The sequence below is a fragment of the Saccopteryx bilineata genome, chromosome 2, assembly GCF_036850765.1.
Source record: "Saccopteryx bilineata isolate mSacBil1 chromosome 2, mSacBil1_pri_phased_curated, whole genome shotgun sequence".
Lineage (NCBI taxonomy): Eukaryota > Metazoa > Chordata > Mammalia > Chiroptera > Emballonuridae > Saccopteryx > Saccopteryx bilineata.
Window position 1 is genome coordinate 332,885,346 of NC_089491.1, and position 24,515 is coordinate 332,909,860.

Here is a 24,515-nt window from a genome sequence, read left to right on the forward strand (position 1 = left end):
TAGTTTTCAGTTGGAGAAGCCAGAGGATTTTGTTTTGGTGAGAGGATTAAAAAGGCAGATCTACGCAAAGGACCGGGAGGCAGGAAGGTGGGCTGGTTCTCCCCACAGCCCGCGCTGCCCCCCCCCCCCCCCCGCCCCGTGGGAGCTCGCCACAGTTTCCCTGGTTCTTGTCATCTCAGTGTGGCTGATGTTCACACCAGTGGGATCTAACGGTGCCCCCTATCGCTTCAGAGGTTTGAACTTCAAAAGTTAGAGCCCCTCTCTGGGCGTTTGCTATAGCATCTCCCACAGAGTCCAGGGCAGCGGGGACAGAACGAAGTAGGAGTGGTGGAATCAGCTGGCCTCATGGCAAGGGGACGCCCCAGCCTGACCACGTCACTGTGTGGGCCCAAGAGAAGGGGGTGTAGCTGGTGACTCTCCCAGGCAGTCAGGGAAGTGATGCATTCCTGGGGCTGGGCTCCTGCTGAGCAGCCAACAGAATGGATAGATGCAGTGAGTCCCCGAGGGTAATGAGCCCAGAACACTGCTAACTGGAGTGCCCAGCGTGGGATCATTGGGGAAACCAGCTCAAGCAAATCTGTGCGGAGGGGAATCACAGCTTTCTTCATGACTTCTTTCCTTTCCCCTGACACATCACCCCGTGGCCCAAAAGCAGAGCAGCCAGGGCTGGCAGGAAGTCAGCTGTCTCTCCCAGGTCTGCTTGCTGGCCTCTCACAATGCATCCATGCCCCAGTCCCAGCCCCTAATGGCCTCACTCCCTGGCTCAGAGCTTCAGAGAACCCTTAGACCAGTGTTTTTCAACTGCCAAGTTCACCAGAAATCTTGTGCCAGTCCACAAAAAAGTTAACCATGATGGTGCTGTATACACTCCTTCATTAACTGGCTTGAAATTTCTGGCAATCCCACACTGGTCCATGGACCAGCAATTGAAAACCAATGCCTTAGACATTTGGAAGTCGGTTCTCCCAGTGTCAGTGAGTCATTCTGCCCACTGGTTAGTGACAAGAGCCAGTCTTTGCAAGTAGGCAGGACTGTTCCAATTTTGGCTTCTCTGCTTAACCAGATGACCTGGGATGGGTTCTTTAACCAATCTGAGCCTTTATTTCCTTATCAATAAAGTGAGACTAAAATTAACCACTTCACAAAATGGTTGTGAGGATTAACTAAGGCAATATGCATTCAGTGAACCTAATTCAGTGTGTGGCACACAGCAGGTACTCAATAAATGTTAATTCCCTTCCCTCTTCCTTATAATAGGAACTATCGGTCTTTCCTTCAGACGTGGAAAGGGAACTGCAGTCTTCTTGCGTAGAGTATTTATGACCCACATCGAGCCTGGCTGCTGGAACAAGCCTGTGTTCTGGGCAATACCAATACTGTGGAGGTCTTCAGAACAGGCCTTTGCCCCGGATACTACATACCAGGGACTGTGTTTGGATTAGTAATAAAGGGAAAAAAGGCCTTGTTCCTATGAGATTATCTTCCTTTTATGTTCTTTGAATCAAACATTTTTATTTATTTTTATTTTTTAGATTTTATTTATTCATTTTAGGGAGGAGATAAAGAGAGAGAGAAGGTGGGGGTGGAGGGAGGAGCAGGAAGCATTAAATCCCATATGTGCCTTGATGACCAGGCAAGCCCAGGGTTTTGAACCAGCAACCTCAGCGTTCTCTGTCAACACTTTATCCACTGCGCCACCGCAGGTAAGGCTGAATCAGACATTTTTAAAAGCAAAGACTAATTAATAGAACAGTGCCAGTAATTGGCATCTGGGTTTTCTCTTCATTCAATTCACCTGACAAGCACATGTTGACCTTTTACTTTTACCGTGTGGCAGGTGCCCTGCTAGGAGTAGGGACCACAAAGTCAAGGAAGCCATGTTTTCGGCCATCAAGGAGTTGACAGACTCAAGAGCTCGACAACAACTAGAGCACAGGATGAGACGTGCTCTGCGACTCGGGTTCTCTCCGAGCACAACTGGGGTTGGGAAAAGACTTCCTGGGGGAAGTACTGCTTAGGCACAATTTTTAAAGATGACTAGGCATCAGCTAAGGGCAGAAGGACATGCGTTCCACAGAGAGATGCTATCCAGTGTATCAGCAGTTGCATTCAGTTGCTGATGTAGACTAAACATAGCATTTGCTTAAACAAAATTCAAGTTCACTTCTTTCCCATTGGGGGAAAAAAAGCTCCCCAGTGGTACTGATGTCACGTGGGCCTTGCCATGGCTAGGACCAAGCAAAATGGACTGTGTGTCTGCCAAAGGTCATACCTTTTCCTTAGAGAATCAGAGTGGGTCACTCCGTGACCTAGGTACCCTCAAGGTATGTTTCTGTTCTCACTACATGTGCTTGACCCAATGGAAAGAGCCAGCATGTATTGAAAGCTGTGGTGTGCCGGCCAGTCTGAGAGCTTTATGAATAATGACTCCTCTAAACCTCACATCTTCCTTCGATGGGACATATTCAGTTTTTTTTGTTGTTGTTTTGTTTTGTTTTGTTTTTTGGGGTTTTTTTTGCATTTTTCTGAAGCTGGAAACAGGGAGAGACAGTCAGACAGACTCCCGCATGCGCCCGACCGGGATCCACCCGGCACGCCCACCAGGGGCGACGCTCTGCCCACCAGGGGGCGATGCTCTGCCCATCCTGGGCGTCGCCATGTTGCGACCCTCCTGGGCGTCGCCATGTTGCAACCAGAGCCACTCTAGCGCCTGGAGCAGAGGCCACAGAGCCATCCCCAGCGCCCGGGCCATCTTTGCTCCAATGGAGCCTTGGCTGCGGGAGGGGAAGAGAGAGACAGAGAGGAAGGCGTGGCGGAGGGGTGGAGAAGCAAATGGGCGCTTCTCCTATGTGCCCTGGCCGGGAATCGAACCCGGGTCCTCCGCACACTAGGCCGACGCTCTACCGCTGAGCCAACCGGCCAGGGCCTGTTTTGTTTTGTTTTTGTATTTTTCTGAAGCTGGAAACGGGGAGAGACAGTCAGACAGACTTCCGCATGCGCCCGACCGGGATCCACCCGGCACGCCCACCAGGGGCGATGCTCTGCCCCTCCGGGGCGTCGCTCTGCCACGACCAGAGCCACTCTAGCACCTGGGACAGAGGCCAAGGAGCCATCCCCAGCACCCGGGCCATCTCTGCTCCAATGGAGCCTTGGCTGCGGGAGGGGAAGAGAGAGACAGAGAGGAAGGGGGGGGGGGGTGGAGAAGCAAATGGGCGCTTCTCCTATGTGCCCTGGCCGGGAATTGAACCCGGGTCCCCCGCACGCCAGGCCGACGCTCTACCGCTGAGCCAACCAGCCAGGGCCTGGGACGTATTTAGTTTTATTACTCTTGTGTTGCAGTTTGGAGACACCAAAGCACAGACTTAAAATGACTTGCGCAGGGTTCCTAAATGGCAGAGGCTGAATTTGCACCCGGGTAGTCTGACTCCAGAGCTGTCACTGGTGACCACTGTGCAGCTCTGCCCATGCATGCGGTCCCCAAATCCAAAGGAAATGCTGGAATCCAGGCAGGTGGGTAAAAGTAGGACTAGACATAGAGCATTTCGCCCACCTTTATGCAGGGAAGGAATGAAAACTCGTGCTACTGACCAGGCCTGGTAAAGGGTGGCCGCCAGCCTTTGTCTCCTCAGTTCCTGACTCCTTCGTGTCCCCTCTGTGCATCTGACTCCCGTCAGCACGGTCCGCTAATAAGCTACCACTGTGCTTTCTTAAGTCTTCCCACTCCTGCCTCCCAGCTGTTGTGATTTCAACCAGATTTCTGTGCCTCTTGTTTAGGCTCTTGCCCTTGTTCCCTTTCTGTCTTCCTAAGAATGTACAGGCTCCACCCCAGGATTCATCTCTCAGGTCTGTGTCAGCGGGGGGCCGGGCTCTGACCTATTCTGTCTCTTCATCCTTCCAAGGCAGCCCTCGGCACCTTTTCTTTTGAGCTCCTTGCATCTCCTATTGGCCTCTGCTTCCTCCTTCATTCATAGTCTTTCCCTCTCTCTCCTGCACCTCCTGACCTCAGCCCTTCGCATCTGAAATTCTAACCGTGTTCTGCTCTTACCCTCCCAGTCTTGCGCTGTTTCCAGAGCATGACCCATACGGAGTCACTCCATACAGTGGACTGTTTGCCTTGCTCCCGACCTCTGATGCCCCACCCAGCCATTGATGCCCGGCCCCTCTCTGAAGAGTCCCCACTCCAGCCCTCAGACTTGGCTCTCCCCTTTGAACCCTTCTAGTACCTTTCTGTACTGCCGCTCAGTGGCCACCTGCTTTACATGGCATGTTGTCACTAGATGACATGACGTGGCTTCGTGATGTCTTCTCAACTCAATCTTAAGCTCTTTGAAGACAGAAGTTATTTTTTTCCCCATTTGGCTCTACTGCAGCGCCTAATGCAACGCTCTTCTACTTAGTAGATGCCAAATAACTGTTTCTTGGTTGGTTGATTACAGTAAGTCCTCATTCTCTTTACATATTCTAATGACTTTTTCATACATGTTAGTTCCTTCAGCATTTGTCTTCCTGCTTTGAAGAATCCTAATCATTTTTGGATTTGCTCATCTCTTTAATCAGCTCCACTGGGCATCCCCGGTCCCTCTCTCAGCCTGCTCTGTCTTCGCAGAGATGCAAGGCTGAACCGCAAAGCTCTCCCCTTTCAGGGCACACTGTGCTCTGTTAGAACTTTCACCTGCATTTCTTGCTGCCTGCCTGGCCTTGGACGCTGTCTTTGTTAGGGAAGCTCTGGGTAGCAACCAGGAATATAGCCGCATGGAAGGTACTGCCTAGAAACAAGAGCCCTGCCAAGCACAGTCTCTCCTAGGAGTCCAGGATTGTCCTCCTTTACACACCTTCCACTCTGCCCAGAACCTGCAGATCCTGCGCTGGCTGTGGGAACTGGGGGTGGAGTCAGAGAAACAAGGGAACCGCCTCATTGGGGCAGGGGTATAACTTAAAGGTAATGAGTTAGCAAGAACAACTGGATTCTGGACAGGACATAAGCACTAAGATATGGAGTTCTTTGTTAGGAATAATGATTGAGGGAAGGCTTCCTGGAAGACAAAAGTGGTTTGAGGTTGCCCCTTCCAAACAGCTTCACCCGTTTTCGTTCTGCACTCCTGGGTAGAAACATACCAAAGCAGGCTGCCCTAGCATCCTCCACTGATAAAGGAACAGACACATCTCACCTCTGTCTCCCTTGAGAGCAAGTGTTGTTGCTTGTCTGGCTTTTATAACTATGGCACAAGATCGTCACCTCAGGTTGGCGAGATGGGGGTGGGGGGTGTAAGCATTATCTCAGATACTTTGTCTTTGAAGAGACAGAAGATCCTGAGAATCTCTTCTTAGCCCTTCTTTTTCTTCGAGACCTCTCTGTGGCGTCCCTGAGAGTACCTGCTTAAGAGAAGGGACCGGGCTGGCCTTTCCCTCCCTTTCCTGCTGCCTGCCCTTCCCACTCTGCCTTTTCCTTACCCACCGGCTTCAGGCAGCAGCTCAGGAGCAGTGGACAATTTGAGAGCACCTTCGAATAGCATTAAAATAAACCAAACTGCTTAAATGGTATTTACACCAACTGGCAGGGTGGGGTCAGGAGTCTCAAAACTGTTTTCAGAGGGCACGGTGACAGAGATCCATGGCGGGGAAGCTGCATGGACAGCAGTCAGTGCAGCCGAGCCATCCTGCGTCAGAAGAACCTCGATCAGGCAGCCAGGCTTAGGCAACGGTGATGCTCCCTGCTTCCGCCAGAGTCAAAGGGACTCTTAATTGTGACTTCTGGGAAATCTTAGCCAGAGACACTTAGCATCTTTATTCTGTATCTCCATTGCAGAACCTGCCCCCTGGAGGGGGTACTCCCCACTTGGAGCAGAGGGCATGCGTCGGTGGGTCCTGCTTATTGCAACCAAATAGGAAGGGGGAGCAGGGCGAATAAGGCCACCTGACCCCATTTTAGGGAAAATATAGGACAGTTATTCCCTGCCAAGAACAGGGCAGACTCAGCCTGGGAAAGTAGTAGGGTTGAGGGGCTACCTACTAGCTCCTGGGACCTTATTAAGCTGAATTGTGTGGGGGACATTTTGTTGAAATAGGAATGAGAGAAATAATTGTGATTAATGGGACCCTGGCTCCTGTCAAGAGGACGGGCCCAGAGCTGCGTCAACAACCTGGCTGCTGACCCATCTGACATAATGGCCTTTTCTACCTCTGATATTTCTTCTTTGGCCTGTGAGCTCACTCCAGTGGCTTTGGGGACTTGCAGGAGCTGGTTATGAGGCCTCAAAAGAACATCAGGAGCCCATGCCATGGGGAGTGGGTAAAGTGGAGGAAGAAAAGGGAATGTGGTCCCAGGCAGCGAAAACGCCCATGCCAGCCGTGCCCACTGCTCCTCTCCTTTCTCCCAGCAGAGACGGGGGGAGGGGCTTCTGTGGAACAAGGTGGAGTCACAAGGAGGGGCCGCTGGCTGTGACCCAGCAGCCTCTGGGTACTACCTCCAGCCCTGCTCATGCAGTTTGATGGGCTTGTGGCATATGAGAGATTCACGCTGACTGTGTAAGCAATGCCATGTTTTCATTGTCATTAGTAATAAGAAATCAGGAGTGAGGAATTCCAGCCTTGACCCACAGAAGCGGGCAGGGAACAGGGTCATGAACCAGGCCGATCTGGCCTCTGGTGTGCTGCACTTAACCAAGCTCAGCTGTGCGTGCTCAGACCTTATAATAGGCAGCTTGAGCAATCACTGACCCTCCAGGTCATACCCAGCAAAAGTCCAGTCTTCCCATGTGACAGGAGGGGTCAGCACACATAGCCCTCACCATGGGCACTGCTGGAACTCAGAGACTATCGCAGGGGCTCTGCATCATTTCGGGTGTTTTATGTTTCCTACTGGGTTCGTGTAGGTTTGTAAGTTACATCAGACATACGCAGAGTGCCCTATCAGAGAGAGGGAAGCTTCCTCTATTCTAGATTCTTTCGGCTGGTCTAACAATTTAAATCTACATGAGACGGCTTAGATTAACAAAAGAAATAACTAAATTTAATCACATACATACATATGGGAATCCCATGTACATGAGGGAGTCAGGAACTCCTCATAAATATGAGGTGCAGAGACAGAAAGTTAAAATAAGATAAACGTATATGGCATTCTGAGCTAAGGATGAGGTAAGACACCTTGTGGCTTCTGAGGGGAGGAAGGTCGTTCACAAATCGTTAAGAGCAGATGTTTGGTAATTAAGTGTTTGTCCTACTCTATAGACAGGTCATAGAAATATTATTTCTGGTCATAACTCTTAGTATGGGCAAGAGCCCCATCTTAAATTTTTTTTTTAAGATTTTATATATTGATTTTACAGAGAGAAAGGAGAGGAACACGAAGTAGCAACTCATGGTTGCTTCACTTTAGTTGTTCGTTGATTGCTTTTCGTATGTGCCTTGACTGGGCAAGCCCAGGGTTTTGAACCAGCAACCTCAGCCTTCCAGGTTGATGCTTGGTCCACTGCACCACCACAGGCCAGGCCCATCTTAAGTTCTTTAAGGGAGAGGGAAAAGTTTCTTGTGAGCCCGCAGGATGTTGATTGCTTTCAGCTCAAAAAGAATTTATATGCCAAAATAGCACATTTCAGGGAAGCCTATTCTGAATCCCTTCACCCCTGAAATGCCCAGCTCTCCCTACTACACCTAAGAGAACAGCTCCTTAGTGGAGTGAGAAGCGATGGGACTCTGGGGCTGTTCCCAGCATGTAGACCGGCAGCCTGCAGTATAGCCTTCCTGTGGATCAGAGGGGGTGCCCTCCCTGGAGCTGGGCACAGCATACACGCGCCCAGCTTGGTGAGGATGGCAGGCCGTGCCAGGCTTCCTGCTTGGCAAGTGAAGGCAGGGTGGAGATAGGGAGGGCATGCGTGAGTGCAGGGGCCATGTTAAAATTGTTGACTGTTTCTTATATTTAAATAATAAGATATGTAAATTGCCTGGTCCTTAGCACCAGGTGCAGAATTCTTATTTGTTTGGGTTCTTCTCTGTGGTGCCTTTTTCTGGCCTGTGCCTGTGCCAAGAGATCAGGTGAAAGAGAAGTTGCTCCATGTCCTCCTTCCCCCTACACAGGACATCCTGCTCCATCCTGACAGCTTCGCGTGGTCCCTAGAGCCATAGCCCAGGTCTGGGAACTCTGAAGTGACAAAGCTAGGAATTGGCTTCCCAGTCGGAGCCCCAGGTCTCCTCAGACCCAACAACAGCTGCTTTCCTTAGAGGTTTCCCTGTTCTCCTAGAAGGCCTGAGACCTCCTAGCACCAGTAGGTGACTTCTGGCTTAAGGTTTTCTCAGCCCTGTGCTCACATGATCCGTCGGGTAACCGTGCCGGGACCAGACCAGACCAGCACACCTTACCTGGCTTGGAGGAGTGAGCACCAGCCAGTGGTCTACGGCCTGGCCTGTCCTCAGAGCTCTTACTCTAGCTGTGTCGTGTCTGCTTTTGCTCCTCACCCCTTCCCAGGAGGTGGTGAGTGTGTGGGAGCCAGAGGGGTGCCCACACTGCTGTGCCTGCACCCATGCCCAATAAATGGAGATGGCGTCCTCACGCCGGTTACCTTCAGCACAGGCACAGCCAACTGCAGCACAGCTCCTTCTGCCCCTGGTGCCTGGTGCCTCTCAATCATCAGGGCTGGCTGCACCGATCACAGCCAGTCTCTGCGCCTCGGGCTTCCTGTGAGCAAGCCTGCTCTGGCCGGCGCAACTGCAGGACAGCCCTGTCATCTTAGAGGTGACACCTCAAAGCAGGCCTTCTCTAGTCACCTGGGTGCCACTGGATTTCCTCAAAGACAGTTTTCTGTCCTAGGACCTCTTACCTTTCATCATCTAGTGACTGTCTGCCATGTGCCATCAAACCATCAATAATTGCCCATTGTAACAGTGTAATTAAATGTGGTATAAACACAGTGCTGTGGGGGACACAGGACCCAAGTAAGGAATGGAGTGGTTCACATGAAATCATATCTGGGAAAAATGTTCATGGAAGGACTGGGTAGAGGTTTGTAGGCGATGTAATAGGAAAGAGCGTCCTGGCCAAAGGAGATGGCATGCCCAGAGGCCTGGAGCCATGCATCGTGTGTGGAGGTGGAGGTGGAAGTGGTTGGGCAGAGCTAGAGCAACATAATGAGGACCAGACTGGTAGAAACAGACCAGTAAGGACGCAGTTGTAAGGAGGTTGCACTCTCCTGTGCTGAGGAGTTTGAGCTTCCCAGAGAGCAAGGAAAGTAAAGGAAAAGGCGATCAGATTGGATTTTTTAGAAAATAACATAATTTGTTGAGCACTTATTGTGTGTTGATATTTCTAAATGTTTAAGTCAGACATTTATTTCTTCAGTAAATCCTTTGGGGTAGTTACCATTATTATGCCCATTTGACAAATAGGAAAATCATAGACCTACAGAAACTAATTAAGCCACTCAAGAATGTAAGTAGTGGAGTGAGATTTGAACCCGGGTGGTCTGGCTGCAGGGTCTGTGTTAACATTGTCTGGGCTGCCTGTGGTAAGCCACACTGCAGCATTGTGGAAGGGTCTTCAGGAAGAGGCTGGGGGAGGGGACTGTCACCCAGAGGTGGGGCCTGAACTCAGGGAATGGCAGGAGACATTGGGAAAGCAGTTTGGTGTGACTGCGAATGTAAAAGGAATCAAGAGTGATTCCTAAGCTTCTCATGCTACCAATTGGGAAGAAATGCAGGTGGAATAGCAGGTTTTATAGTGAGGACAATAGATAGATGTGTTATATTTGAAATTTATCTGGTGGAGATGAATTCTGGAGAGAGGTTTAGACTGGAAATAGAAGTTGTGTCATTTAACTCAGAGAGCCGTGAAATATGGGGACTGTCTACAGCTTAAAATGTTCTCCTGAGGAATATCCATATTGAAGGGGCATGTTGTTGGGAAGGAATACACAATTGAAACTAAAGAGCAGAGAGAAAAAGCCGAGATTGGGAATCACGGAGGCCTGACAAGGAAAGTTTCAAAATTGGAGGATTGTGCTTAGCTTTGTCAGATCATTCAAAAGGTCAAAAATAATGAAATCTGGGAAGAAATTATTAAAACAGCAATTAAGAGGTCTGGCGTGACCTTTGAAGTGGTAGTTATGTGGGAGTGTCCCCAGCAGCAGTTCTGGATGGAGAAGCGAGAGGGCTCAGACAGAAGACTCGGGGTGAAGAGGAAAAGGTCAGCTGAGTGGACGTGAAGTCATGGCAAGGCTTCCTAGGACGGACAAGATGCTCGTAGGAAGAGGTGGACGCAGGTGGAAAAGGGAATTGGCGTGGCAATGAGAGAAGTTCTCTGTCTCATAACTGATAGAAACAGGTGCCCGAGGAAGCAGAAGACTGTGGTCCAGGGCCAGGTTAGTGGTGGAAGGGAGAGTAATTACAGACACCTGCATAAGTGCTTTTTTAAAGGCAACCTGTGGGTCTCTGTAGAGATGCACAGCAGTGCAGATAAAGAAGCCTGGGAGCTGGAGTCAGCAGAGCAGAGTGTACCTGTCCCTAGAGCAGGCATTGGGACCAGGGAGATACAAGGGCTGCAAGGGGGAAACTGGTGTTCATACTTGACCCGATGGGACAGTGTTTCATTTTTCAGACCACGTCCGAGATGTGATAACCTTGTGCTGTTACTCCATAAGTCATATACACTGATTTCTTCTGCCATGAACGGCTAACCAACTTGTCACCCTGTCCAGTCCCTGTAGGGCTCTGGGACAGTCTGGAGTTCTCTGAGAGATGAAAACCGCTGTCTGGGGGCGGGGGGAAGGGAGCAGCTTCCACTGCTCTTTCTGGCTGGGACGGCTCTCCTCCACGCCAGCCAGGGGACCTAAGGAGGTGCTGGGCAGGCGTACTCCGCTTCCAGAAGGGGTTCCCGATACTGTCTCAGTGCAGGAAAGGACACCCACAGTGGTGTCACAGCGCAGAAGGGGGCCCCTGATTCAGCCATGTTCCCTACGTGAACCTCCGGGGGGAGACAGTTAAGTCTCCCTCCAGCCTCCAGCCCTGCATTTTCCTGGGAAGATGAACAGTCTGCCTTCCATAGTCTGCACGGAAGGAACAGATTGCATCGGTTTGTAAACTGTGTTATACTTGCAAAGGCCTGGAGTCAGCAGGTTTGCATTTCCCGGCAGACTCTGGGTGCTGATTGCCTTGGCTGCATCTCTGCCTCAGGCAGGACCAGAGCTGCCCCCCACCCAGTCACCCCACTCCTCATCCCTGAGGCACGCCAGGGGAGCGAGGAGGACTCCCTCCTGAGCCACCTGGCTGACTGCTCGGGCCTTGGGCCTTCGCTCAGTTTCCAGGAGCATCTCTAACTGGGCCTGATTTCCAAGTGGTCCTAGGGCTTCGGCTCAGGCCAGTACATGGACATCAGAAAGGGGCATCTCCGTAGAACAGTCAGTTGTGGACTGGACTCAAGAGTCATGTGGGCTGGAGCCCGTGTGGATCAGATGGCACTGCTGCCTGCCCCCGCCTGCCCACTCTCCTCCAGCAGCCAACGCCAGTGGGACCCTGGAGGCATTTCATAGGCACCGCCTCTCTGCTCCCAGAGCATTACATTTTTAATTGCTTTGCATTAATGTTCATCAACTCTGGAAAACATTGATGTGTCTGTGCGTAACTGGGCATGCAGGGGGCGAGGTGGCTGGGTTAAGCTGCTGCTACTAAGATGAGGTGTCTCTTCAAGTTCACAGCCTGCTGTGGCACCGGGGACAGCGGGGAAGCCGGCTCCGCCGCACGGCAGGAAGCGGTCTCAGTCGCACTCTGGTCGCCCTGGGTCACTACTTACATTCTTGCAGGAAGCTCTGAGTGGACTGCCGGGTTGGGAAGGGGCTGGAGTGCCTCTTCCCTCTCCCCGCACCCCCTCCCCCTCTCGGCAGGTTCAGGGCTGGGCGATGACCACGTGGGCTTCCCCATGCCCTTTTGTCATCAGTCACCAGTCACACCAGTACCCCACCAGCACCTCACACCACCCACCCCTTACCTGACAAGATCCCGAGCAGAGAGGGCCTCAGAAACCCATTTTCACATGAAGAACTGAGCCAGGAAGGCAGGTGACAGTCAGCCCAGAAGAGGCAGAGCTGGTACCTGAATCAGAGCTCTAGGCCAAGCCTTTTTCTTTGCTCCATGATGCCTTTGCCCATCGAGCCTCAATTTTATCTCAGTCGTCCTAGGCTCCCTGCTGTGCTTGTTGCTGTCGGCTCTGGGGGTATTTAAAGCAGGACTGTGGCCACACAGCATGTGGAAAGGATGGAAGCTTCTGGTAGGAAACCTGTCACGGGGACCCCTGATGTCACCTCTGCAGATGTAGCCCTGAGTGCTCCTGCTCTCCTTCTAGATCTAGAGGAAGTTGCAGTCAGAACCCCACACACACACACAAGAAGTCTTCATTCTCAAATGCCCCAGGGCAGGGGTGTCCTGGGCTGCCTGAGGCAGCATGCCTCCCCCGGAGCCAGAGCATTCCCGCACGGTTGTTTCCCAGGCGCTCCTCAGCCCTGGCGCTCCTCAGCCTCTGGGCCTGTGCCGCTGAGGCTGGGTGATGCTGTGTTGCCTCGGATGCTGCACAGAGGCAGCCGTGTGCTGGGGGTCTATGTCTCCAGCCGCCTGGCACGTAACAAAGGGGAGGAGGGTACAGTGTGTGGAGTCTCCCACCCTTCCCCATTACCAGTAAGTGCCTTCTTTGCTGGACCTCCTTTCGTGACCCTAAGTCACCTGGAGCATGTAGTCCCTGCTTTGTGACTGTGTGTCCTCCCCTGTTCTGGTATTAAATTCCTCTGCCCTCAAGGCCCGGCCAGCTGCCTCACTTAGGCCCAGTTTTCTGTGGCGTCAACCACTGTGCACTCTCCTCCCCCTCCCTGTTCCTCACCTCACCATGACCTGAAGAAGGCTACCTGTGACTTTCCAGCTTTGCCCCAGACTTAGAGCCACTCGGCACCAGCCTGACTCCTGGAACAAGAGAAAGGGAACAACTAAAAGTCCCAAAGTGGTCAGCTTCCTCTGTGTTCTCATAGTTGCACTCTTTTTTTTTTTTTTTTTTGTATTTTTCTGAAGCTGGAAACAGGGAGAGACAGTCAGACAGACTCCCGCACGCCCGACCGGGATCCACCCGGCATGCCCACCAGGGGCGAAGCTCTGCCCACCAGGGGGCGATACTCTGCCCCTCCGGGGTGTCGCTCTGCCGTGACCAGAGCCACTCTAGCGCCTGGGGCAGAGGCCAAAGAGCCATCCCCAGCGCCCGGGCCATCTTTGCTCCAATGGAGCCTTGGCTGCGGGAGGGGAAGAGAGAGACAGAGAGGAAGGAGGGGAGGGGGGTGGAGAAGCAAATGGGCGCTTCTCCTGTGTGCCCTGGCTGGGAATCAAACCCGGGTCCCCCGCATGCCAGGCCGACGCTCTACCGCTGAGCCAACCGGCCAGGGCCTCATAGTTGCACTCTTAACTCTCTCCCTCGACCTCTCTCTCTGTCTCTCTCCCCCTCCCCCCTCCCCTCCCCTCTCCTTCCCCTACCCCTCCCCTTCCCCTTCTCCCTCTCCCCCTCCCCCTCCCCTTCCCCCTCTCCCCTCTCCCCTCTCCCCCTCCCTCTTCCTTTGTATCTTCCTCTCCCTCTCTCCCTCCCCCTCCCCTCTCCCCCCTCCCTCCTCCCCTCCCCTCTCCCCTCCCCCTCTCTCCCCTCTCCCTCTTCCCCCCTCTCCCTCTCCCCCCTCACGCCTTTCTCTCCCCCTCCCTCCCTCCCTCTCTCTCTCTCTCTCTCTCTTTCTCTCATATCTCTGTCTCTCAGGATCTGAAGGCTGATTGGCTGGGGAGGGCAGGACCCACTGAGAGATGCAATGGGATCTACAGGAACATCAGCCTCTGCCTCATTCTCCTTCTCTGTCCTCCTGCGCACCCCTCAGTGAGCCGCACACCGTGCTGGCCTGCACCGCACCCCCAGCAGACAACGTGCCTCCCTGCTCCGAGCAGTACGACTCAGCCCCCACTCCTGTTTGGTTGAAGTAGTTCTTGTGTTGAGAAACTGGACAGAATTCAGGGGAATAAGGGGAGTAGCTTTGGGGGGACAGGGGACAAGGACTGAGTATATTTTCTGCAGGGCCGTGGCGCTGCAGCCACTAAGAAAGGGGCTGTGGGAGACTAAACAAACCCTCGGCCGCCTCCACCTTCCCTCCATCCTTTGCTCCCAGCCTTGGAGAGCTGGGGCTGCCCAGTGCCTCCCTTACCTCCTCTCCCTTCCCCTTCCTCACCCACCAGCCCCTGGGAGGGTGAGGCCACAGCCCGGCCGGGTGGGCACTGAGGTGTGTGTGTGATGCCCAGGCAGGGGAGCTCTTCCTCAGTAATTAGGAGACACGCAAATTAACAGCCTGTGCTGTTTGTATTAATTTGGTAAATAAGCCAGAACAATTTCATTAGTGGCACATTAATGTGCTTGGGAGCAGGAAGACGTGTCCCACTGTGAGGCAGCGGGACCCGCTGGCAGGCCCAGCCGGTGTAGGTTGTCCAGCAGGCACGGCTGACTGGGCTGCGGCCCCCCTTCTTTGGCCCTGTGGTGGGGAAGGACCCCCCTCAGCTGGGCGGAAAGGCATCTGTCACTCATTAGCTCTTCCTGTCAACCCCCACTTGCCTTACCTCCCCCTCAGTATTTTGCATGAGGTCCCCATGGTATAAGAACCTCAGAGCTCTTCGGGGTGGGGGAGAACAGGGGGGTCTGGCCTGGCCTGGCCAGCTGCCGCTGGAGGGGAATGCCCAGGCTGCTGGCAGCTGGCATCGGCTGGAGAGATGAAGTAGTCTCCATCACCTCATCTAACATGTGGCCCTCTTCCCTTACAGAGCCAGGCTAGGGGGAAGCCACGTGACTTGCTCAAACTTCACAGCTCGAGTTAGGATTTGAATTCAAGTCTGTCTGACACCCAGGATCTATGCTTTTTCTACAAGCTCGTGGCCCTGTTGGTATACCCACACAGGGGAGATTGCAAAGGGTGGAGCCAGCTCTGTCCCCGCAGAGCACAGAGTCTAGTGACAGGGTGAGGACGTCGGGAAGGGAACTAACTGTCCCTGCCAGGAGGTGATGATGATGATGGAGTGTCAGAGTGCTTGGCTTAACTCTTCTAGGTGCTTAACTTACTTCGAGTGGCGTATTCAGTTTAGGTAACAAGGGCTTTGAGGTCGGTACTACTACAATTCCAATTTTACAGTAAACAGGCACAGAGAAGTGACTCGCCAGATGTCATGCAGATGGCAGGTGGATTTACATGCAGGCAGCTGGCTTCAGGGTCCGTGCTCTAAACCTCTGTGCCGTGTACCGTCCCCTGCATGCCGTAGGGAGGGCGAGCCCCTAGGAGTGCATAGAGCGCTTCACTGTCATGCAGGGGTCGGGTCAGGGAAGCCTTCACGGGTACAGCTGGCAGAGCTTGGCTCACAGTGCTAGTTCAGGCCACGAAGCCTGCCCACCCCGCCAGCATTGAGAGCCAAAGGCAGGAATTGCTGGCCCGTGCCTAGACCACCCAGAGTGCACCGTGGGGCAGCATCATGACTTCTGAAAAGCCCGGGGGTCAGGTCTGACCATTAGGCATCTAGGCGGCTTCTGTCTTAACCAGATTTACCACCAAGGCCCTTCCTCAGTGTAGTGCCACCCGCCCCATTCTCATAGTGTCTCGGACAGTCACCCCCGCCACCTCCTCACCACCTGCTCCTGCTCTGCTTTCCCAGGTCTCAGCTGCAGCATGAGTGTTGAAGAGGGGAAATAAAGAGAAGGGCCACCACCTGTCCCCTGCTGACCCTTCCTATGTCCATGTACACACATAACTGCTACCCTCACGGCCATAGCCCACATGTGTGCACACCAAATGCCCACACAAATATGAAGCCTTCTGGCAGCCGGTGGTAGCCACCCGAGGCCTGACTGCCCTGGTGTTAAATGCCACTGTAGGAGGCCTCCCCAGAACATAAAAAATTTGAGTCTTGGCCCTGGCCGGTTGGCTCAGCGGTAGAGCGTCGGCCTAGCGTGCGGAGGACCCCGGTTCGATTCCCGGCCAGGGCACATAGGAGAAGCGCCCATTTGCTTCTCCACCCCTCCGCCGCGCCTTCCTCTCTGTCTCTCTCTTCCCCTCCCGCAGCCAAGGCTCCATTGGAGCAAAGATGGCCCAGGCGCTGGGGATGGTTCTGTGGCCTCTGCCCCAGGCGCTAGAGTGGCTCTGGTCGCAACATGGCGACGCCCAGGATGGGCAGAGCATCACCCCCTGGTGGGTAGAGCTTCGCCCCTGGTGGGCGTGCCGGGTGGATCCCAGTCGGGCGCATGCGGGAGTCTGACTGTCTCTCCCCATTTCCAGCTTCAGAAAAATGCAAAAAAAAAAAAAATTTGAGTCTTAAAGTTGAACAGAGATGTAGAGCTTGTACATACATTATACATTATATTTATATATAGTCAGACCAGAGTTTTGGCAGTCAGTACAATACAAAAACATAATGAAGGATGACTACATATCCCAACCTGGCTGTGCCCTGCTTACCCCTCTGCTCGCTCTGCCTGTAACTGCCCAGAGCTAGGGAGGAGCTCCATGTGCCCATCCGGGCAGGGGCATGTCCAGAAAGGCAGACACAAGTCCCAGCAGGACCACTAGCCCAGCCCCCCTGACCCCTGACCCTCTGTGGGGCTGAGATTGCCGAGGCGTGGCAGCTGTAGTAAAGGGGAAGCGGAGACCACTTGCGGCTGACAGGTTTATCTCCCTCTGTAACGGAGATGGAGTCAGAGGCAGCTTCCTGCCCAAGGCTAGAGATTACTTTCTCTGCGGTTGACTGGCTGACCGGTCCCAGGGGCTTGTCAAGCCCGAGTTAGTGTATTGATCACAGGGTAGGAGTGCTGCGTGAGTATGATGTCAGTGCTTACCTGCTGAGAGAGAGAGAGAGAGAGAGAGAGAGAGAGACGGGCCCCCCTCCCAGGCAGCAGGGCCCCAGGTTGGCTGCTGACATGAGCCCTTGAGAGGCCGCCCTCCGCTCTGTGGCCTCAGACAGAGAGGTGTGAGTTTGAGGTTTGCCATGTGCACTGAGGTGAGGTCTGAGTGTGGGCGCCTTATGGGATGAGGTTGTCTTTGCTACCCGTCTCTGAGGTTCTTGCATTCATTTCCAGCAATCCAGTGCCAAGAGGAGTGATAAGAGTGACTGTCAAGCTTGTCACAACTGTGCGGCCCACCACAAGCTTCTTGAGCTGAAGGGAGGCCTTGTGTGCAAGTCAGGCAGCCATCCTCAGTTTTAGGGAAGGGACACATGGCTGCTAATACACGGGAAGACAAGAGGTCAAACCTGCGAACTAGGCCAGCTTTGCTGCTTTCAGCTGGGCATGAGGAGGTGTCTCCTGAGCCCCCACACACAAGGAGGCCAGCCGTTGAGTGTTGGAAGCCAGCATACCCCCCCCTCTCACACACACACACACACACACACACACACACACACACACAACCTGTTATCTCATGAACTCCCAAACACAAGGCAAGCATCTCCTCTTCCTGCTGCCTCTTAGAATTCCCCTGGGACCTGCTGCTTCTTGGCCTTACCATGTTCGATAAAGCTTGACAAATTAAGAAAGATAAGAGATGGTTTTCCCATGTATCTTCTTAAAATATAGTTGACACACAATATTATATTAGTTTCAGGTGTACAACATAGTAATTCGACATTTATGTAGCTTACAAAGTGATCGCCATGATAAGTCTGGTAACCATCTGTCACTGTACAGAGTTATTACAATATTATTGACTATTCTTTAGCTGCACATAGCATCCCTGTGACTTACTGTATAACTAGAAATTTTTACCTCTCAATTTTGCCCATCCCTGTTTTTGTCTGACTGCCACAAGCCTGGCAGCCTCTCCCTCTGTCCCCCTCCTGCTGCGGGGTGCCCAGCCGTCCAGCAGCCTCTCCCTCTGTCCCCCTCGTGCTGCGGGGCGCCCAGCTGTCCGGCAGCCTCTCCCTCTGTCCCCCTCCTGCTGCGGGGCGCCCAGCCGTCCGGCAGCCTCTCCCTCTGTCCCCCTCCTGCTGCGGGGCGCCCAGCCGTCCGGCAGCCTCTCCCTCTGTCCCCCTCGTGCTGCGGGGCGCCCAGCCGTCCGGCAGCCTCTCCCTCTGTCCCCCTCCTGCTGCGGGGCGCCCAGCCGTCCGGCAGCCTCTCCCTCTGTCCCCCTCCTGCTGCGGGGCGCCCAGCCGTCCGGCAGCCTCTCCCTCTGTCCCCCTCCTGCTGTGCGGTGCCCAGCCGTCCGGCAGCCTCTCCCTCTGTCCCCCTCGTGCTGCGGGGCGCCCAGCCGTCCGGTAGCCTCTCCCTCTGTCCCCCTCCTGCTGCGGGGCACCCAGCCGTCCGGCAGCCTCTCCCTCTGTCCCCCTCCTGCTGCGGGGCGCCCAGCCATCCGGCAGCCTCTCCCTCTGTCCCCCTCCTGCTGCGGGGCGCCCAGCCGTCCGGCAGCCTCTCCCTCTGTCCCCCTCCTGCTGCGGGGCGCCCAGCCGTCCGGCAGCCTCTCCCTCTGTCCCCCTCCTGCTGCGGGGCGCCCAGCCATCAGGCAGCCTCTCCCTCTGTCCCCCTCCTGCTGTGCGGTGCCCAGCCGTCCGGCAGCCTCTCCCTCTGTCCCCCTCGTGCTGCGGGGCGCCCAGCCATCCAGCAGCAGAGCCTCCAAGGAACGCCCGTGTCCCGGGCTTCACAAGGCAGCAGAAGGATCTTCAGGAAGTCCGTCGCTCACCTTAGTGAATTTAGTTGCCCTACTAGCTGGTGAGCTCCTAAGCCACATGTTTTGATCAGAGCACCATTTTGTCCACCTGCCCTTCTCCCCCCACAATGCAGGCCCCCAATCAATGAATGGTCAGAACAAGAGGAAGGAGAAGCATGTCTTGACATCTACAGGTTTAGATGCCGGTTCTCTGCTTCTGCTCCTCAGCAGCTGGGTGCGGTGTTAGTAGAGCAGACCCCAACACTTCCACCCTGGCTCTGCCAGTGAGGTGCAAACCCCACAGTTCTGATGGTGGAGGGAGCAGGCTATAACTGGGGGGGGGGGTCAGAGGTGTGATGGGGGAAGAAAGGAGTGCTCTACTAGCTAGTAGCCCCTTAGTAGCTACACTTCCCTCCTCTATGCCTCAGTTTCCCCTCTACAATATCAAGTTGGGTTTGATTCTAAACATACAGTATCTTTTTTCCTAGTTCTTATAAACTCTGTATATCCCTCTCTATACCACATCTCAGCTGCAGACGTTGTTGAACTTGAAGGGTGAACTATGAACCTCAAATAGGAAGGGGGTGCCCAAGAATGGGAAGAAGCTGGGGTCCTTCCTCCCTGGCCCTGCTCCTTCGTTTCCTCCCACCGCCTTCTCTGCACACCCATGCCATCTCTGTCACCTTCCAGGGAGTCATCTCCTCTGCCATCTCTCCCTGCTGAGTCAGAACTCACCAGGTGGGCGGGCTGCTCCCCCCCCAGCCTCGCCCCTCCAACCCTCTGCCCTAGGCTGCTGCCGCTGGCTCTGGCTCAGGCTTCAGAGAACTCCCAGGTATTTAGACATTCATTTTATTGCTTAATCGAGCTTGAAGCCATTTAAATTAATACAAGTTTTTACATTTGGCAGCAAAGGATTTTACAGTGCCCTTTAGCAGGGGAAGAAAGAAGTTGGGAGAAAATCACAGAAGGAATTTTTCCTGGGCCATTGCCTCCTCGAGGCGCGAGCGGATCAGCTCCAGGGCCAGGGCAGGGAGGGCGCCCTCTTTGCAGGAGCAGAGTCGGTGCTGAGTCAGGGGTCCTGGGTCTCCCGGGGAGGGGGCCTCAGAGACCTGTGGGTGCCCCTTGGGGTTCTGGAGCTCAGCCCCAGCCCACAGCTCAAGGTTTGGCCTTACAGCAGTTGCTCTTCCTTGGGGCAACCTCCTGCTGGGGTCGCCCCTAACTCCTCCTGGGTTCAGCGCAGTTCCTGCCCACATCTTTCTCCTTACTTGTCCCCATCCCTCCTCTCCTCGGCTTTGTTAAGCATGAATTCATTCAACTCTTCCAGGAAGAACACACGCTCCCCTCTCCTTTGGGACTGCCTTGCTCCCCTGAGGCTGCCTCTTCCAGGAAGAATTGGAGGAGGGTACTGAAGAACAGTGGGATGTACCCAGAGCTGTCTTCTGGGCCCTCTCCTGACCCCCAGCCCCACCCCACTCACCCCCAGCATGCACACACTCTGCTAACAGGGACTCCATGCTTAAGCTAAGAAGTCAAATTTACCCTGTTAGCTCTCTGCCGAAAGGAAGGGGGTTTTGAAGTTGCTTAGGAGCAATGTATCTATCAAGGGTGATCCAGGGGTGTGAGAAGCTAAAAATCGCCCCAGGTTACAGAACTGAAGCAAAAGGGGGCCCCGGGAGGTGGCAGTGCGGGGGGGGGGGGGGCCTCTTACACATCCCTTCCCTCTCCTAGCTCCAGCTGCTCCCGTCAGGTGGAACGAGCCTGGTGGTGGCTGCCCAGGGCCTGTGAGCGATGGGCCTCAGCACCGCTTCCCTCCCCTGCATACCCAGGCTGCGCCCCGCAGACTGACGCCCCCTTCCCCTTTCTCCATTTCCCAGGTGGAGGTGGAGGTGGAGAGCATGGACAAGGCTGGCAACTTCATCGGCTGGCTGCACATCGACAGCGCCAACCTGTCCGTCCTGCTGGTGGAGCACGCCCTCTCCAAGGTCCACTTCACTGCGGAGCGCAGCTCCTACTACAAGTCCCTGCTGTCTGCCGAGGAGACCGCCAAGCAAAAGAAGGAGAAGGTGTGGTGTGGGATAAGGCAGGGTGGGGGATGTCGCTCCCCCAGCTCACACTTCCTTTCACCCCCGCCCCTTGACACAGTTGCCTTCATACAACATTCAGAGTGGTTCTGTCACCCCCAACTGAGCCACTCTTTGGTTGCAGACCCCGTGTTGGGAACCACGTAAGGCCAAGGACAAGGCTGCCACCGTAGGCATCCTGAGCCATTAGCCTGTTGCAGACCGAGGTGGGCCGGCAGCCCGCCTCCTGGACCTGCAGCAGAGAGCTGTCTGGGAGGTGACCTTGGTCCCGGAGAGAAATGACTGGGGAGCCCCTGGAGCAGGAGATGGGTGCTCCTGCTCCTCCCCAGCCCTGACCCTTGCCTGCAGCCCACATTTGAACATCCTCACATTGCCCTGCAGGGAAGCCCATTTTGGAAGTGGCCCCAGGAGATGTATAAAGCTGTTAAGACAGCAGATTCACAGCCCATCAGTCTCTGCAGACACTGCATTGAAGAGACAAGGGGGGTGGGTTGGAAAGCCGCTTTTGGAAACAAATGGACGATTAAGGAACCCAGTGGGTTTGGTGGTGGGGAGGTGGGCTCAGCACCCTCCCCCACACACACTCAGCCTATAGCCACCGACTTCCAGCCCTGCCCGATAACAGGGAGCAATCTGCAACTGCCAGTTTGTCAACCCTTCCTTGAGCCTGAGGAGGATTCTGTGGGACGACCATGCTGAGCCATAAATTTGTTTCAGGAATACACGTTTTCTTCCCCATGGGGCAACCATCTGGCTTGCAGCTCACCTCCCAGAGCCAAGGCCCAGACACCTGCCAAAGGGGGTGGGGGCTTAGGGCCCCTGAAGGCTCCTCGTTCTCCTCCAGCCTGGTACAGCCGTCACCTCGCTCAGTGTCTCCCCAGCCTCCTCCCCGGAGAATGTGTCACTTCCCCGAGACAGGGCCCAGACACCCTCCCATATCTCACTTTTCTTCCGTACCCTGGGGATGAGGGCTGGTGACCAACCCCTTCATGCAGGTGGATGGACTTCAGGTAGAGGTAGCCCCCAGTGTTAGGACAGATGAAAGGGACTGTCCATGCCTTGGTGGCATGGGCCACCTTGAGGCCTCGGAGGGGGCTTCCGCCCTTCCTTGTCCCAGGTCCACTCACATGAAACCCTGACTTCCTCAAGTGATGGGGGAGCGGCAGCCACGCCCCGACAGCACAGGAGCTCCCTCTGGGTCTCCTGTTTGTGACAGCTGAACTCAGACTGCTGCCCCTGTGTCCTCTGCCTGCTGCCAGGAGCTGGAGGGTGCGGCATGGGGCTGCACCTTCGCGCAGACTAGCAGCTGGGGGTCAGTGTGCCGACCACAGCCTCTGAGGCCCAGGTTCTGGAAACATCTTTGCCCCCTGGCCCTGCTCCCTAGCTCCTCAGCATGTGAGCCTAGTAGCTGCCTCTTCAGATCTGATCAGTCCTGAGAACAGGGACCCCAAAGAGACCCAGGAAGGGACAGAGGAGGGAACATGGCTGAGATGGAGAGGGGGGCCCTGGCCGGGGGCTGAACCGGACGTCTGTTTCCTGCACAGTGGGTTCATGGGAAAGGGCCCAAGTCATCTTTACACTGGTGCCACGTGATGACGCTGAGGATTAATTACCAGTGATTAATTACTTACACAGGCTGCATGTTTTTATTCCAGCCTAATTAAAATGCAGCACGGCATTCTCCGCACGGGGCCTGCCTTCCTCCCGGGTACTTCTTCTGCACTCCTTTCTCTTCGGGGCCCCGGGGATCCCACGTGGCTTCCCCTGCCTGGTGGGGCCGGGTCCCAGGAGCAGCATGGGCAGGGCTTTGCAGCAGCGCTCAGAGTTGGCTGGACTCAGATGGGAGAATTAGGTGGTCAGCTGGGGGACAGTGAACTGTGTATCTGAGTTGTCCCCACGTGTGACCCCGGCTAGGCTGCCTGAGCTGTTGAGAGAGAGGTACATCTGGGGTTCAGAGTTCACAGTGGTGCCTGAGAGCTAACTGGGGAAAGGTGCTGCTGAAGATTTCGAGGGAGGCGAGGAGCACGCAGAAGTCTTCAGTGAGGTGGTTTGTGTGTCCGTGTTTGTGAGCAGGTCTGACTGCTGCTTCCCCGGCTGTGAGGACTCGGCCGCCCCCGTGTCAGGCCTTGTCCACCTGTGCACTCTCTCCTGACTGAGAGGCTGGTCCGCCCTCCCCATCCTCTGCAGGAGGCTGACACGGGGCTTCCTCCCCTCCCACTCCCCCTCTGTCCTCTTCCTCCAGCACTCGTGCCCTAGCAGGACCCTGGACAGGGTTGGTGTGGCCATTGAGTGGCTTTTATTGAGCTTGGCTTTCCCACTGCAGGCTTGAAGGCCTCCACCGCCTGGCTCCATGCCAGCCACCCTGGCGCCTCCTAAGCAGTGGTGTTAAATAGGATTTAGAAAGGAAAGACTCCAGCCGCAGAGCCTAGTCCACATGGCCCATCTCCTGCCTGGAGGAGGACCTGGGCTCCCCAGGGAGGGCGGGCGGGGCAGTGTCAGGACAGGACAGAGCCCCAGTTCCTGAGCGGGCTGTGCCTGTGCCTGGCCAGGCGGGCTCCCTCTCTGGGGCAGCCGCAGCCCCAGGGGGTAACAGGGACCTCGCAGGATGGGAACTGTCACAACAGCCGATGAGGAAGGAGGGGGTTGCTTCTCCTGCCCTTTCCGCACGTGAGTCTGTAGCCCTGGGGGAATCACAGAGGCACCCCAGTGCCCAGGTTTGTCTTGAGAGTCACCCAGAGCCTGCTTGGTTTCAATTCTCTGGGCCCTTTGTAACAGCTCCACCCTGGCCCTGGCCAGAAAGCGGGAGAGCTGCCACCACCCTGACCGAAGGAGCTGGGGCCTCTCCACACGACTGCAGCCCAGGGTGTCCCTCCGGTGGCTTTCCCAGCATTCCCTGCTGCCAGTCCTGTCTCAAGCTTGTCTCCTCAAAGATCAAGAGCACTCACAGCTCCCAGACCCCATCCTGCCCAGATCTTGGCCATGGAGGTCCCTCCCCAGCTCTTCCTTCCATCAGGATCCTGAGGCAGAGCCATAGGCACTGACTGTGTGTCCGTGGACACACTTACTGTTCCTGCCAGAAGGGGTCTGGGTTTTTCTGGTCAGGGATCTGCGCTATAGGAGGGCTGGGGCTGGCTGAGGGGAAACGGCACATCTGGCATGTGTCTTGCCAATGTGTCTGTTCCCTCCTTGCCCTAGTTCTGCAGAAGGGCAACCTAAGCCAATACGGGTGAAATGAACCACGTTAAGGGTAGGGACATGGACAGCCAAGCCTGTCTCATCTGACTCCTTCCCTTTAAGAAGCTGCCTGGTCAGGCTGCATTTACCAGCCTGCCGAGGGCCACTGACAGCCAAGCCCCAGGGAATGGCTGGTCACCCCAGTACCCAAGGGAAAGTGGGCTCTCCAAGGCTCTACTCTGCGAAGGGCCAGCAGGCCCTCTGAGAAACGGCGTTCCTGTATCTGGGAGCAGCTCTCCTTCCTCCACCCTTTGGTGACGGCATGCTTCTGGTGTCCTCTCACCTCACGGGCAGCAGTGGGCACCCACACCCCTTCCTGCCACCCATGAACTGTGGGACCTGTCCCAGGACTGGCCCCTTGGCTGCCCTCCATGTGGGAGCATGGGACCTGCAGGCCACCCCCTGTGCTGTTGTTCACATCATCCTGACCTCCCTCTTGCTGCCACCTGCTCCTGCCAGGAGAGAAGCTTCGCCCCTCTCCCCGGGAGGAACCTGCTGCTGTCGCCTGGGGCTCCTTTACTTACAGAGTCATTAG

General features: G+C 55.0%; 1 protein-coding gene across 1 annotated transcript in view; it reads left to right on the forward strand.

Moving 5' to 3' along the window:
- Window positions 1–24,515, forward strand: part of SND1 (staphylococcal nuclease and tudor domain containing 1) — a 445,599-nt gene that overhangs the window by 408,151 nt on the left and 12,933 nt on the right. The window contains exon 17 of the mRNA XM_066262225.1: window positions 20,540–20,728. Within this exon, the coding sequence (XP_066118322.1) occupies window positions 20,540–20,728 (189 nt within the window). The remainder of the gene's footprint in view (window positions 1–20,539; window positions 20,729–24,515) is intronic.